The 16,297-nt window shown below is 36.6% G+C and overlaps 1 protein-coding gene across 1 annotated transcript in view; it reads right to left on the minus strand.

Moving 5' to 3' along the window:
* The window catches only part of SEC63 (SEC63 homolog, protein translocation regulator), a 78,274-nt gene that overhangs the window by 12,436 nt on the left and 49,541 nt on the right, over window positions 1-16,297 (minus strand). Inside the window, exons 15-19 of the mRNA XM_058307227.1 lie at window positions 11,775-11,834; window positions 11,337-11,507; window positions 7,438-7,596; window positions 6,736-6,837; window positions 1,224-1,322 (exon numbers count right to left, since the gene is read on the minus strand). Coding sequence (XP_058163210.1) covers window positions 1,224-1,322; window positions 6,736-6,837; window positions 7,438-7,596; window positions 11,337-11,507; window positions 11,775-11,834 — 591 coding nt within the window. The remainder of the gene's footprint in view (window positions 1-1,223; window positions 1,323-6,735; window positions 6,838-7,437; window positions 7,597-11,336; window positions 11,508-11,774; window positions 11,835-16,297) is intronic.

Here is a 16,297-nt window from a genome sequence, read left to right on the forward strand (position 1 = left end):
TCTGTGTCAACAACAACCAGTCCTGGTCAGTAGGGAGGGTGATTGAGAAGGTCAGATCTCCTTAGTCCTATGCTGGTTCCGAAGACAAACAATGATACAGCCCCACCTGGCCTGGAAGTGCTTGTGACACTTTCAGGTCAGTTTGGACACAATAGACGAAATCTGTTGGTCAAAAGCTAAATCAGGTTTAGGTTGTGTCTGTCTCTCTCCTGTTTTCTGGGGAGGTGGATCCCTGTGGGGCCCTTTGTCTGTAGTCATCAGCCCAAGGCCAGAGAATTAAAAAATGTCTGCTCATAAGGTAGGGAAAGGGCACTGGCAGCTGCAGCAATAGCCTCTACTCAGTCTTTCTGATGAGATTTTTTTCCTGTGCCCCTCTCTCTTCTGAGTGGCGTCCAGTCTTACTATGGTGTCCTAAACCCTAGAACATTTTCTTCCAGGCCATTTCTGCCTGTCCTCTAGCTATTTTTCTAGGAGAGAAGAGAGTCATGTGTCAATTGAATCTCAAGAAATATTCTTAAATTGGCTTCAAGTGACAAATAAACAACACTGAACTACTTTCACACATTTACCACTTGATTATAAAGAAAAGAAAAACTTCCTGGATTGCAAATTAACAACACAGAACTATCTTGAAATCCAAAAGCTTTGCTTTTGTCCAGGCAGACAGAACTTTCTTCCTAGGAAATGTAACATAAAAAATCATGAAGAACAAACAAAAAAATGAGAGCACAATTCCCAACGGAAAAATATGTTCATCACAATGCTACATTAGTGATGTATTATAATGTCACATAACTAAAAATTCCACTCTAAAACTCCAAATAACCAGTTCTTAAATTATTTTTTAAAGATAAAAACATAATACTTAGCATAAATACTATGAAGGGAAAAAACTCAAATTTTTTGCCAAATATCATTAATTCTGAAGAAAAGGAGGGAAGGCCTATGTTCTTAGGCATGAAGAATGAAAATTCCTAAAAGCGGAGAACAAATTTTTAAAAGTTGACCAAGTTGTCTACACCTTCGACAGTTCAATACTTTATACATTTCCCATAAGCACCAACCATCAAAAATTTAAAAACCAGAGAAGTCATAAAATGTGTCTTGACAAAGCACAATTAACCAAATATGGTGAACTGATTTTTAAAAAGGTTTTAGGAAGCAGCGTGATGATGAGATGCTGCATGCTTTTAAAAACTGAATTACTATTGTGGAATAATTACCTCTTCTGTATCTTTTAGTGTACACACATGATATGGCATAGATATTAATGTCTGTTCCTTCCTATCTGCGATATAAAGCCACCACCATTCTTGTTTCTCCTGAAAAGAAAAAAAGAATATAAATAATCAGAAAGAACTAGCAAAGCACATTTTGGCTTATCTTACTTTAGAATACTGTCCTTGTTTACTGTTATATCACTAGGACTGACAAGATGCCTGGTACAAAATAGGTGTTCAAGAAATATTCACTAGATGAATAAATACATTGTTCTTAACCATCTGTAGATCCATGCCTCCAAAAGAATTTTATATACAATTGTGAGGATTTCACTACTTCTGGGGCTTCAATATAAAAACTCCTGATTTACCTTAATTAAATGACAAAGATATTCTAAAACAGAAAACAGTATAAACTACTTAAAAACCTAGAAAATAATCTTAGCAATCTTACCTAATAATAAGCAAAAGCCAGAAAAGAGGAGTGGAAGGGACTTGGGCAGCCAAATCAGAAATCAATACATCAAAACACTATTCATAAGACAGCATCTTGGATTCTAAGAGCCTATTTATACCTTTCACTTCATGTGATTTCAATAAGATTGGCATTTCTAGTTTTACTGCACAAAAGATTAGGAACAGGAAAAGAATTAGTCTAGTCAAGGGACTGCCTTGACACCACAGTGCTTAATGACAGCAGGAAGACATGACAGACAAGAGACAGAAAACTATAAAAATTTAAAAATAAAAAGCTCATTTAAAAGGCCAAGATGTCTGGGAGCACCAATCCTCAGTATGTTCAGAGGCCACCATTCAGTAGTGTATACAAAGCTACATCAGGAATTATTCAGTTATCTGCTTGGTATTCCCTGTTTAAGAATTAGGTAGGTCAGATATCTTTCTGAAATGGTTTAAAGAAAAATGTTTTCAGCTTAAAATAAATTCCCGAAAATTCTAAATACTCATTTAATCAAAACAATACTAGACCATTCTAAATTGTCAATTATCTAAAACAAAGTTAAAAAAATTAAATATACTTTTTACTGAAAATAGTTTCATAGGGGAAATGTGTTTTAAACCAAAATCACTGCACTTTTTATATTATTTTAACCATAAGAGGTAAAATTTTGGTTTATCTTTCGAACAACAGTACACTAAATTAAACTGAAAGCACGTTTGTTAAATGCTTCAGACTACAAAGCACTGCAACATAAATGAACCTAATAAATCAGAAGCACCTCTCTCAACCTTAGTTTACTTTTCTGTTAAATGATGAGTGCCAACTTCTGGTTCCACACTAGTCTGGGCTGGGGTAGGCAGGGTTACAGGTGGGGTGAGCCATAAGAGTTCAGACGCCGCACGTGCAATCCATGGGCAAAGCTGTGCACGTGGGTGGCCTGGCATGGCACTCTGACAGTAGCTGTTGTCGGCTTGCTATGATACAGTCTCGTACCAGCATCTAGCTACTAGAATTCCCAGTAGTAAAGTGAAATACTCTAGCACAGATGACAGCTACAAACAACTTCAGTTTAAGATTCCTTATAAGGCCACTGCACTTGTCACTATGCTGTTTCTAACTGGTGTCTTTCTCATTATGATACGCTCGTTTCCCTCCTGATCCCTGGCAGCCTGGTATTCCTACCAGGTTTTAAACACCTGTACATCACCTACTATGCATCTAAAGGCTATTGGGTTTCTCCTACAATGACATTCCAGACTTTCATGACTAGCATAATCCTCAGCACAGAGGATAAGAGTCACTGATGGAACTGAGCTCAGCTTTAAGACATTGGACAAAAGTATGGCTATGGGCTAAGGAATTCTGCAGTTTGTAGATGTTTAATAGAACCATGGCCAGATTTGATGGGTACATCCCAAAGATGTTAAATGAGTTTATATAGCTAACTAATATTTGCTCCATTTTTCCATCTCCTGGCCCTAGCAAAACCTCCTGACAAGTTTTTCCACATAAATATGTATCATGGAAGAAAAGCCTTGTTAACTGTATGGGAAAGCAAAAAGTTATTCTATAATGGGAAGTGTTATCACCACCACTCTTTTCAGAGCTAAGTATTCCTTTTAAATAGTCCTCACTGTCAATTTGTTCTTGTGACACATGGAAAACCGCAGTGTATCTTATTTCTTAGGGGGAAAAAAAAAGATTAGTGTTCTTTCACAGGTCATGTTGTGAAGATGAAATATATAGGTAAAACATGTTAGAATACCTAGCACACAAGAGTACAATAACTGATAATTATGATTAATAGTGAAATAAGTTTGTACTATATCTCAAAAAGGAGTTCTGACATCTCATTGTCGGCATCATTACCAGGATATATATGTAGTAAGATGAGAAGCACAGGAATATGCTCAAGAAAGTATATTTTTCTTTACCTCTCCACTGGAGAATGACTTCCCCTCTCTCTTCTCCCAGGGTTTTTAATTAAAACAAAATTCATTCAAGAATATTTGTTAAGATGCTAGTGAATATCAATTAATGGCACTGCACCTATACCTAAATTTTTTTATTGTAAGTTCAGAACGAAAAAGGTATTCTACCATGAGTTATGTGCACTTTAAATAACAATGCTTTAAACAAAATTATTGTATGAGACTCCCAATCATTTTTAACATACAAAAATAATAAATGATTTTCTATAACATATAAGTAAATTATTTTTGTAAAAACTTTTAGTAATTTAGGTGAGTAGTTCAGAAATTAGGCAGGTACATGGGAAGGTACATGGACAGGCAGGAAGATTTTAAGTAAATTTTCTCTAAGAAATGGTACTTTGAGATATTTACCAAACCATGCAGATGCAGATTAAATGAAAAGAACGCACTTCACTGCTAAAATGTTCTAAGGGAGTAAATGAACAATTTGCTTATTAATGAAGCATGGTTCAAAATGAAACTGTTATATGAATACAAAGTATACATCTTTTAGTATCCTGTGACACTTTAAACCAATCATTGAGTGAAATTTATCCACCTGATCTTAGAATGCTTACTGTTGGCAGACTACCTCTGCAATGGGCAAAATGCTCTTAACAGATGGGCTAAAGCTAAGGACATGCCAAAAGATCAGGGTGTGCAATAAGCTGGAACCCTGGGCAAATGTCTCTCCAAGTCAAAACGGTCTATGAAGAGTCCCTCATTTACTCTTAGAAGAGCCAAGTTATTGAGAAATTTGCCTTAAATTGCCCCCAGCAACTCTGAATTGACATTCTAGAGTAAAAAACAATTTTATATATTAAATCACCATGGTGAAGAGCAGGTTCTGTGGCAAAGCTGTGAGGTAGCCTGTGGAGCTATTTCCCTCAACTAAGGGGCAAACAGTTCTTAGACTTCTGCTTCACAGACAGACTCAACCTCAGAAGCAGAATTTTGCCAAGGGAATCCCAAATTAGTCTGAAAGACAAAATATATAACCTATCAGGGAGATAAAATGTGAGAAGGGACGACCATGAAGTAAACAAGGGCAAGGGAGCAAACAGCACTGTCATGATCTGTCCTGAACTCAGGGCTCAGTCACGCTCTCAGCTCTTACTGAACTTTATTCAGGGCCAAGAAGCAGCTGGTCCCAAGACCACGGGCAATTATTGGCATCAGAGCAAGCCTAGGGTTTCCAAAACCAGCACAGGACCCTCAGAGAACACTGATGAGGAAAAGGGAAGAATTTTTTCATCCTAAACACTGGTCAGACTGGGGGCAGGCAGGATGGCAGTTAGTTAAGGCATGTACACAGGTTCGAATACCTAGGCTGCCAGTCATGAGAAAGTTCTCCACGCACAGGCGGCCTGCTCTGGAGCTCTGCCTATAGCTCTATCAGCTTGTTATGATGCTTTCTCATACCAACCTGGCTACTGGAATCCATAGTGTTAAAGTGAAATACTCAAGGTTCTCCAGCACAGATGAAGGCTACAGTGACCTTCAGGGAGGAAATAACTGCAGAAGCCAGCCGACTGCAGGAAACTTCCTTCTTTCCTGATGTCATGAGATCCAATTTCTTAAAGTTTAAGAAAAGGCCTCTTTTTTTTTTTTTTTTTTTTAAAAGATTTATTTATTTATTTAATTCCCCCCCCCTCCCCTGGTTGTCTCTTCTTGGTGTCCATTTGCTGGGTCTTGTTTGTCCACTTCTGTTGTCGTCAGCAGCACGGGAAGTGTGGGCGGCGCCATTCCTGGGCAGGCTGCTCTTTCTTTTCACGCTGGGCGGCTCTCCTTATGGGTGCACTCCTTGCGCGTGGGGCTCCCCCACGCGGGGGACACCCCTGTGTAGCACAGCACTCCTTGCGCCCATCAGCACTGCGCATGGGCCAGCTCCACACGGGTCAAGGAGGCCCGGGGTTTGAACCGCGGACCTCCCATGTGGTAGACGGACGCCCTAACCACTGGGCCAAAGTCCGTTTCCCAGAAAAGGCCTCTTAAGATTTCTTATAAGGCCAGTGCATTTGCCACCATGCTGCTTTTGACTGACACTTTTCTCATTATCATAGGCTCCCTCCTGCTGGCAGGCTACATCAGCAAAGTGAGGGGCAGGCCAGTCATGTCCTGTCCTCATCACTGGCACCCTGGTGTTCCTGCCGGGTTTTCATTTAAATAGTCCTCATCGTGCAATTGTTCTTGTGACAAATGGAAAAATGCAGTACATATAATCTCTTATGACTAAGCAATTTATTTTGAAAATATCTAAGTATCTTATCTCCTACACTTATCTCTAACTTTGTATTCTAGGGAAGACCTTGGTAAAATCAAATATTGATGTGGGTGCATCTATATTTACTGGCTTTCTTATTGACAGCAACCAGTAAATTTTAAAGCCTCAGAGCAGGTTTTCAAAATGTGAATGCTTTATCCCTTTACCAATGCTTGGCCAGCTCTGATTGATTCACACATAGGGTGGCCATCCAGCATATGATTTGGGTCATTCTGTCCTTCTGTAGATCAAGATGTTCTTTACAACTTATTGTTAGCAACTTGCATTATTATGGCATTCTACTGAAGATGGAAAGACTGGGCCTAGATCACTAGAAGACTAGACTAGCTTAGGGTGATTGTTTCCTAGCTTTAAAAAAGTGACTTGTAGTTAAAAGGAATTAAAATTGTGGGTGGGGGGAGAGGGTAGGTGTGAGAGATTCAGCACAGTCAAGCAGTCAAAGGCAAAAATACATCTGTCTGATGAAGACTGTCAAGCTGCTAATAAATCATTATTAAGTGCAACCCTGAGTAATGTGGGCACAGAAAAACCAGAAACACAGGAAACCACAGAAATACTAAAGAAGCTAAGCTCCGTGTTAAACAATACATTCACTAAGTGTAATTCATATTGTAATTTACCCTTTAAAATTGTGGCCTATCGAGACTAGACCACATTTAAGAAAAAAAAAAGAGAAAAGAAAAAGAACAGACCACATTTAGCACAACTGAGCTAGTATACACCACAGAAACGTAAAAGGCAACCAAAAAACATCTGAATGAATGGAATAAGGAAAACATTAGGCCATGTAACACTCACCTCAGGAAAGTAAAGACTATAAACAGGATGTGTTATCTTTGATTTGGTTTCCAAAAGAGCTCTCTCCTTTCGCTGTATACTTTGCTGCAATTCTTGCCATTCCTAGTAAAGAAAAATTTATTTGTCCACCAAATACATTCATTCTTAACTACTTAATGCAATCCCATACTCTCTAAACCTTCATTAATTTAATAAATTATTCTTTAAGATACTCTCCCTGTCCTTAAAATCTTATGTACCTCTTGAGACATGGTGGAAATATATATATTAGCTTTTACCTTAACCAAGCTCTTGACATTAGGGTCAATAGTAATGTTTCACAAACTGAAACCTTTGAGAGACTCTTAAGTAACTGCTACCTATTTCACAAGCCACCTTTCTTCTTACTCTTATTTCCAGATACATCCCCAACACTAAAAAATCCCATTAAGAGACCAAACCGACCATCTCTGATCCAGGCCCTGCACTATCTAGCAATTTAAGACTTAAGAAAATCAGATTTCCAATCCTTGTTAGAAACAATTTTTCTTTACAATCCTATCATCATCCCTCAAAAATATTCTTTACAAAGTAGTATACTAAAAAGTGCTATCAAATACACTGTCATTATTTAAGACAAGCAAGCAAACAAATAAGCAACAAAACCAAAAACAAACATCAAAGGTATTATTCAATTACTGAAAGTCATAACATGTGTCTTACTGCTTCATCATCTTTGTTTTGCTTTTCATCTTGTTCTCTATCAGAGTCTCTCTCACTACCATCATCTTTTTCACTTTGGGACTCTCTATTGGTTTCTTCTTCTTCAGAATCACTGCCTTTGTCAGACACTTCTTCTTCATCTTCCTTAACTGCAGCTTCCTAAAAGGAAAAAGCAACCACAAAAAGTTTTGAATATTTCAATGAGCATGTATCATTATTAGTCCCTGAAGCTAACTTACTGTCATTATAACTAATTGGCTCAAGGTTACACTTTCACTATTCATACATAATTTCTAAAAATTATAAACATTGTTACTTATAAAGATGTGGAAGTCAGACTGAAGATTTTTAGCATCTAGCTTATTTGTCTACTGTTATTTTATTCATTCTTCATTTCTAAAATAAAAATATTTTATTTCTATTTGCAAAGTACTCTACCACAATAGATGGCTCATTATTCAAAAACATCAATTACACAAGATATTTTATTTGAGGGGGAAGGAAATGGGAAGTTTATAAAAAAGTACTGCTGTGGGAGTTTAATATCATTTTCAATAGTTGGTAGAGTATAATGTAATAAGTAAAGCTGATATGCCAGGGCAAAATACTTACTAGTCCATCTCAAGAAGCAAGAAAAAGAACAGCAAATTAAATGCAAAAGGAGTAGAAAAAGTAAATAATAAAGACCAGAAATCAATGAAAGAGAAAGCAGATATACAAAAGGTTAACTCAAACAAAACCAAAACTTGGTTCTTTGAAAAATTAATAAAATTCATAAACCCCTGGGCAAGATTGCTCAAGAAAAAAAAAAGTTAAGAATACAAATCACCAATATTAGGAATAAAAAAAGGAGAACACTACAGATCTGACAGACATTAAAAATAAGAAGATATTACAAATAACTCTATGCCAATAAATTTGATAACTTTAAGGAAAAGTCCCTGGAAAGCACAATTTACCAAAATCAATACAAGAAAAAAGAAAGTGTGAATAGTCCGATATGTTAAATAAACAGAATCCATAATTAAAACCCTTTCTAAAAACTCCAGGCCCAGATGACTTCCCAAGAATTCTTCAAAATAAGAAATAAGGGAAGCAGATGTGGTTCAAGTATCTGGGCACTCCCAGGTTCGGTTCCCAGTGTCTCCTGGAGAAGACAGCAAAAGCAATCTGATCCTGATCTGACAGGCTAGCGGGATGGGCTGATGCAACAAGGAGACAAAAAGAGGAAACACAATGAGAGACACAACAAAGCAGGGAGCTGAGGTGGCTCAGGTGACTGAGTACCTCTCTCCCACATGGGAGGTCCCAGGTTCGGTTACCAGTGCCTCCTAATGAGAAGACGAGCAGACAGAGAGAGCACACAACAAATGGACAGAGAGCAGATTGCGAGCACAAACAATGGCAGGGGGTCGGGGGAATAAATAAAATAAATCTTAAAAAAAAAAGAGAAAGAAACAAATCCAAACATACACAAACTCTTCTAAGAAAAAAAAAAGAGAGAAAGAACACTTCCTAACTTGTTTAATGAGACCAGCACAAACCTGACACAAAAGCTAACAAAGATATTATAGGAAAGGAGAATAATGAGCCAATATTCTCTCATAAAAACAGACATGGAATTCAAAACCAAGTATTATCAAATCCAGATAAATATAGATACTACATTATGACAAATGAGATTTGCTCGAGAAATTCAAGGGTGGTTTAAAAATTTTAAATCCACCACTTTAACAGAAAGGAGAAAAATCATATGGTCATCTCAACTGATGAGAAAAAGCATTTAATAAAATTCAGTGCCTGCTCATAATAAAAACTCTCAGCAAACTGGGAATAGAAAGGAACTTCCTTAACCTGATAAACGAATATCTATAAAAACCCTATTGCTAATGTCATATTTGGTGGTAAAATAATGAGGTTAAGAAGACAAGGATGCCCACCAGCATCACCTCTAAGTAACATTATACCACAGGTTCTAGCTAGTACATCAAGGCAGAAAGGAAGAAAGAGCAAGCATAAAGATTGATGAGGAAAAAAAACTATTTACAGATAGTAGGACTGCACATATAAAAAAATCTTAAAAAAAAAATTACAAATGATTAGAATTATTGTCAATTTATCAAAACTCCTTGATACAAGGACAATAATTTAGAAAGCAGCTGTATTTCTACACATCAGTAAATACTGAAGAATGAATTGTTTTCAATGCCATTTATAATAGCACCAGAAAGTATCAACAAGTAGGAATAAATCTAATAAAAGATACACGATACCTCTACCATTGGAAATTACAAAACACTGCTGAGAGAAATTAAAAGATCTAATTTATGAAGATAAACCAAGATTATGAATAAAGACTCAATATTGCTAATAAGTTAATTCTCCTCATACTTAACCACAGATCCAATGCAATACCAATCTAAATTCCCACAGCTTTTTTTCTTTTTTTTGATAAAAATTGTCAAGCTTACTCTAAACTTTATTTGGAAGTGCAAAGGAACTAAAATAGTCAAAACCATTTTGAAGAAAATATAAGGTAAAGGACTTATACCACCCTATTTCAAGGCTATAATACATATATAATACATATATAATAAACTACAATAATATATATATAATAAAACTACAATAATTAAGACAGTGTGGTATTGGTACAAAAACAAAGACATCAATGGAATGGACTAGAGTCCATTAACAGACAGGCACATATATAGTCATGGCCATTTGATTTACAATAAAAGGCACCATTGCAACTCAGTGGGGAAAAGATCTTTTCAATAAATGATGAGAGAATAAATGGTCCATATCCCCTACCTCACATCATTCATAAAAATTAATTCAACATGGATCAAAGAGCTAAATACAACAAGTAAACAATGCTTCTAGAAGAAAAGAGAAAATATCTTCATGTCCTTGGAGTAGAAAGAAATGTCTTAAACTGGTCACAAAAATCACTAATCATAAGAGAAAAGATTGACTGATGAAATGGACTTCATTAAAAGTAAGAACCATGAAAAACTACAATTCTGACAGTGAAAAAATATGGTCTCCTGCCCAGAATATACAAAGGACTCCCATAAATCAGTTAAGATAATCCAACGGAAAAAGTGGATATCCAAATAACCACCTGGCATCTAAAAAGGTGCGCAGCATCATTATTTTACCAGAGAAAAAATTAAAACCACAGAAATATAGTAACAGATCCACCATAAATGCTGAACCAAAATGGACTGATGAAACCAAGTGTTGGTGAGGATGTGGAGCAAATGGAATCTCATACTTTGCTGGAATACAGACTGGTACAACTTTAGAAAACTGGTTCTTTCAACAAAGTCAAACATAAATCTACAAACAATTGAGTAAATCCACTGCTAGGTACATACCCAAGAAAAATGAATGCATATGTCCACAATATGACATAATAATCATAACACCTTTATTCATAATAGGCAAAACTAGAAACAACTCAAATGTCCACCAACCACAGAACATAAATTATGGCATATTCACACAATGAAATACTATATATGCGCACACACACAAAAAGAATGACTACTACTACACAATATAGATGAATATCACAGACATAATATTGAACAAAAGTAGTCAGACAGTTAAAACTATTTCATTTATACAAAGCTTAAGAATAGGCAAAAACTAACCTATGGTGATTACAATCAGAAGGAGAGTTAGGGAGGTGGATAGGAGTTATTGAATGGGAAAGGGAACAAGGAAGGTTTCTGGGGTGCTAGAAATGTTTTATTTTTTGATCTGGGTATTAGGTATTATGGATACATGCATGTGTAAAACTCCAGAAGCTATACACATAAGGTTTGAACATTTTAGTATACATACATGTTGGTCTTCAATAAAAATAACAATGATGATGATAAACTTACACTCCCAATGACTCCATTTGCCTGCTTTTGTTTTTGTTTTGACTGTGTTAATGGCACAGGTGTAGGCTTTTTTTTTAATGGTTTCTTTTTTTTTGATTTAGCAGTCTTCTTGGGTCCTTTAGTCTTCTGTTGCCATCCTCCTTTTGTCCTGTTCTTGTTACTATCACCCTGCTGTAAATCACAGCACACACATACATTCAGAAGTTATAGCAAAAGTTCATGTGGAAGTCATGAGTAATTTTTAGATGGAAATAGTTAAACTGTTTTCATAAACTGAATTATTCTCCCACAGCTACACAAAACAGTCAGAGAACCAAATAAAAACTTCTTTCAATATATTTTTGATGTAATATTATTACAAAGTCAATAAAAAAAAAAAAAAAAAAAAAAAAACTTCTTTCACTAGAAAACGTTAAGTAAAAAATCTCAAGCTTTTACCCCATCTTCTGCAGGCTGTTCCTCTGCAACACAGATAGACTGCTCCTTCTCAAATACTTCCTAGGGATAGCAAGAAGAAAAATATAAAGTCTGTCAACTCATAGTTATCTTTCAGATAAACAAAACAATCTTTCAAAACTTATTACCCATAAGATTTTTTAACTAGCTACAATGACTAACTGATGAACATGTACAAATAAATGCAGGTCACTGCCTCCTAAATTATTTCCTGTATCTTGAGCATATTTTGAAAAACACTGTCTACTTAAATTTACAAATGCAATGACTTAACATATATATAAATCCATTATAGTAAAATTTCACTTTTATTCTAATAGTAATTAGACATGAATATTTTAATGTCATGAAAATTAAAATAAACCATGTTATTTTCTAACATTAACATCCCCACAATGCTTATTTTTAAGAGTTTATTCATTATTGTCAGTGATATTACTCTTTGGATTTCTGACTAAGAAGTGGAACATGAAGAAAATCCACATATACAGGGAAGTAGATGTGGCTCAAGCAGTTGAGCACCTGCTTCCCATTTGGGAGGTCCCAGGTTTGGTTCCTGGTGGCTCCTAAAAACAAAAAAACAAAACAACAAGCAAACAAATGAAAAAACCAACTCAGGGGAACTGAATTGGCTCAGTGGTTGAGCGCTAGCTTCTCACATACAAGGTCCCGGCTTCAATCCCCAGCCCCAATACCTTAAAAGAAAAATCCACATATACTAAAGACCTATCCAGCCTTCATACAAGCCATTTAAAATCAGTACAGAGGGAAGCAGATGTGGGCGGTCTCGGGTTCAGTTCCCAGTGCCTCCTAAAGAAGACAAGCAAGACAGTGTGCTGACCCTACAGGTTGACACAGAGAGCTGATGCAAAAAGATGAAGCAATGGGAAGATGCAACTAAGAGACACAATGAGAGACAAGCAGAAGTGGAGGCGGCTCAAGCCATTGGGTGCCTCCCTCCTTCATGGGAGGTCCCAAGTTCAGTTCCCAGCATCTCCTAAAAGAGACAAGCAGACATACGAGCAGACAGATGAGAGAACCATTTGGGGGTAGGGGATGAGGGATCAGTAGATAAGCTGTAAATTCAGGATTTAAATCTCAATAAGAACCCTTAAAATCTATACTCAAAGATGACAACTGGTATTTAGTGAACTCCCTGAAATTATTAAAGCTAACAAATAAAAATAACTTTAACTGTCAGGTTCTAAACAGTGGAGATACTCTAATTTAGGGGTCAGCAAACTATGGGCCCCAACTCCAGCATTTTAAACAAAGTATACTGGAACACAGCCACACCCATTTGTGAATTGAGTAAGTTCCTACAGGAAGACCATATGGCCCATAAAACCTAAAATATTTACTATCTGGGGATTTATAGAAAAAGTCTGTCAACCCCTAACACATGGATACTCTGATGCACAGTTCATGTAAGAATGGCAGGATAAATACTTGATTCTCTTCCCCTGGGGTGGTTTTATTTTTCTTCTGCCAAGCATCTCAGAACTGGCAATATCCCAAGACCAGTTTTTATGCTCATTTCTCAGCCTGGGAATTTCTACAGAACATGAATAGGATAAATTTGGATTCTAAACCCAATCCTGGCACTGAACTGGAGTTTCCTCTTCTACCAGGATGTATCCCTCATCCTGAGTCCATGACACAAATACTTCTTTACCACTTGCTACCATAAGGATTCAGAAAACATACATTTGATTGGATTTAAAGAAAAAGAATGAGAAATATATATACATATAGATGTATATGCACTGTAAAGATCCAGATAGTAAATATGCACATGAAAAAGATATGAAAGGATATACACAAGACTGTAAATGGTCATTATTTACAAAATCATGTAATTCTACGGCATATCTGCATTCAGTTATATAAAGCTGTGAGCTCCGAACTATTAAATCATAGGGGGATGGTTAATAGTGCATATATAATAATGTTTTTTTCTGAAACACGACAAATATATGTTAATGTCACAAGATATTAATAGCAGGGTGATATTTGGGCAAAAATACAACCAAAGGAAACCAAAGACAGTAGTGTATATTATTAACCTTCCATCAATGGTTTAAAAAAAAAGTATGCTAAATGAAAGAAACTAGACAAAAAGTGCCACATATTGTTTGACTCCATCTATATAAAATGTAAATACAAATTAATTACAGAGACAGAAATAGATTAGTTATGTGGCAGGTTATAAGATCAATGGGCAAAAATCAGTAGCATTTCTGTACATTAATAATGAGCAAACCGAGGAGGAAATTAAGAAAGAAATCCCATTTACAATGGCAACTAAAAGAATCAAATACCTAGGAATAAATTTCACTAAAGATGTAAATGCTTTTTATGCAGAAAATTACACAACACTGTTAAAGGAAATCAAAGACAACCTAAGCAAATAGAAGAATATTCCCTGTTCATGGATAGGAAAACTAAACATCATTAAGAAGTCTATCCTCAGAAGTTGATGCAGCTCAAGCTATTGAGCTTCCTGCCTACCACATGAGAGGTTCTGGGTTTGGTTCCTAGTACCTCCTGGAGAAGACAAGAAAGACAGCAAGCTAATGTGATAGGCAGGCACAGCGAGCTGATACAAATACGAGGAGGCACTGAGAGGAAAACACAATGATAGACACAACAAAGCAGGGAGATGAGGTGGCTCAGGCGACTGAATACCTCATCTCCCAAATAGGAGGTCCCATGTTCAGTTCCTGGAGCCTACTAAAGAGAAGACAAACAAAGAGCACAGCAAATAGACACAGAGAGCAGACAGTGAGCACAAACAAAACAAGGGGGAGAATAAATAAAAATAAAGCTTTAAAAGAAAAAAGTCTATCCTATCCAAACTATCTACAGATGTAGAGGAATCACACTACCTGACTTTAAAACAGACTTCAAAGCTACAGCGATCAGAACTGCATCATATTGGCAAAAGGATACTGACCAATGGAATCAAATTGAGAGTTCTGATATAGATCCTTGAATATACAGTCAACTGATATTCGACCAAGCCCACTCAACCAGGAAAGAATGGCCTCTTCAAAAAACAGTGCTTGGAGAACTGGATATCTATATCCAAAAGAATGAAAGAGGAACACCATCTCATACCTTAAACAAAAATTAACTCAAAATGGATCAAAGATCTAAATATAAGAGTCAAGACCATAGAGATCTTGGAAGATAATGTAGGGAAGCATCTACAGGATAATGTATTAGGAAATGGTTTCATGAACTTTACACCCAAAGCACAAGCAATGAAAGAAAAAAAATAGATAAATGGGACCTCCTCAAAATTAAAAACTTTTACACCTCAAAGGAGATTGTCAAGAAAGTGAAAAGTCAGTCTACTCGATGAGAGAAAATATTTAGTAAATATATATCTGATAGGGGCCTAATAAGCAGCACATATAAAGAAATCCTACACTTTGAAAATAACAAGACAAAAAACTCATTTAAAAAATGGGCAATTGATTTGAACAAACACTTCTCCTAAGAATAAATACAAATAGCCAAAAAAAGCACATGAAAAGATGCTCAACATCACTACCTATTAGGGAAATGCAAACCAAAACTACAATGATATCATTTTACACCCATTAGACTGGCAGCTAATAAAAAAAGAGGACAACAAGTGTTGGAGAGTATGTGAAGGAACGGGAACCCTTATCCATTGCTGGTGGGAATGTAGAATGGGGGAGCCATTGTGGAGAACAATTTTGCAGTTCCTCAAAAAGCTAACTATAGAACTGCTACATGATCCACCAATCCCACTGCTGGGTATATACCCAGAAAAACTGAAAGCAGGGACACAGATATATGCACACGAATGCTCACAGTGGCATTATCCACTATTGCCAAAATCTGTAAACAACCAAAATATCCATCAATAGATGAATAGATAAACAAATTGTGGTATATACATACAATGGAATATTACTCAGCTGTACGAAGAAATGCAGAATCTTGAAGACCTTACATTAACTGAAGCAAGTCAGGTACTGAAGGACAAATAATACATGGCCTTACTGATATGAATTAAGCACAATGAGCAAACTCATAGAACTAGAGTCTAGAAGATAGGTTTACAGGAGACAGAAAGGGAGAAGGTTGTCAGTCCATGTCATATAGGCAAAATCTATAAGGCGGAAGGGTGTAGTTGTGTACTGGATAGGCATGACAGTGGTGCAGCGATGCTACTGAGTTGGGCGGAGCTGGTTTGTGAGGGGGATAGGGTGGGGAGGATGGGTTGCACTGTCCAAGGAGCTGGGGGGAGGTTTGGGGGAGGGAGCAGGTGAATTTGCGAATTTGTGGACTTGTGAATGTGTGGTTGAAACTTGAACACTGGGCATTTTCTTTTCGCAAACACAGCAGGGGAGTGTTTCTGGTTTAGGGTGTTGGATGTGGGGGGCAAGTGGGACAGGGCACAGCTGGGGCAGGCTTCTATGGAGTGAGTGATCATCTTGTCATAGTGTGTTATATCAGTGGGTAGAGAC

This window comes from Dasypus novemcinctus, chromosome 11 (genome assembly GCF_030445035.2).
Source record: "Dasypus novemcinctus isolate mDasNov1 chromosome 11, mDasNov1.1.hap2, whole genome shotgun sequence".
Classification (NCBI taxonomy): Eukaryota; Metazoa; Chordata; class Mammalia; order Cingulata; family Dasypodidae; genus Dasypus; species Dasypus novemcinctus.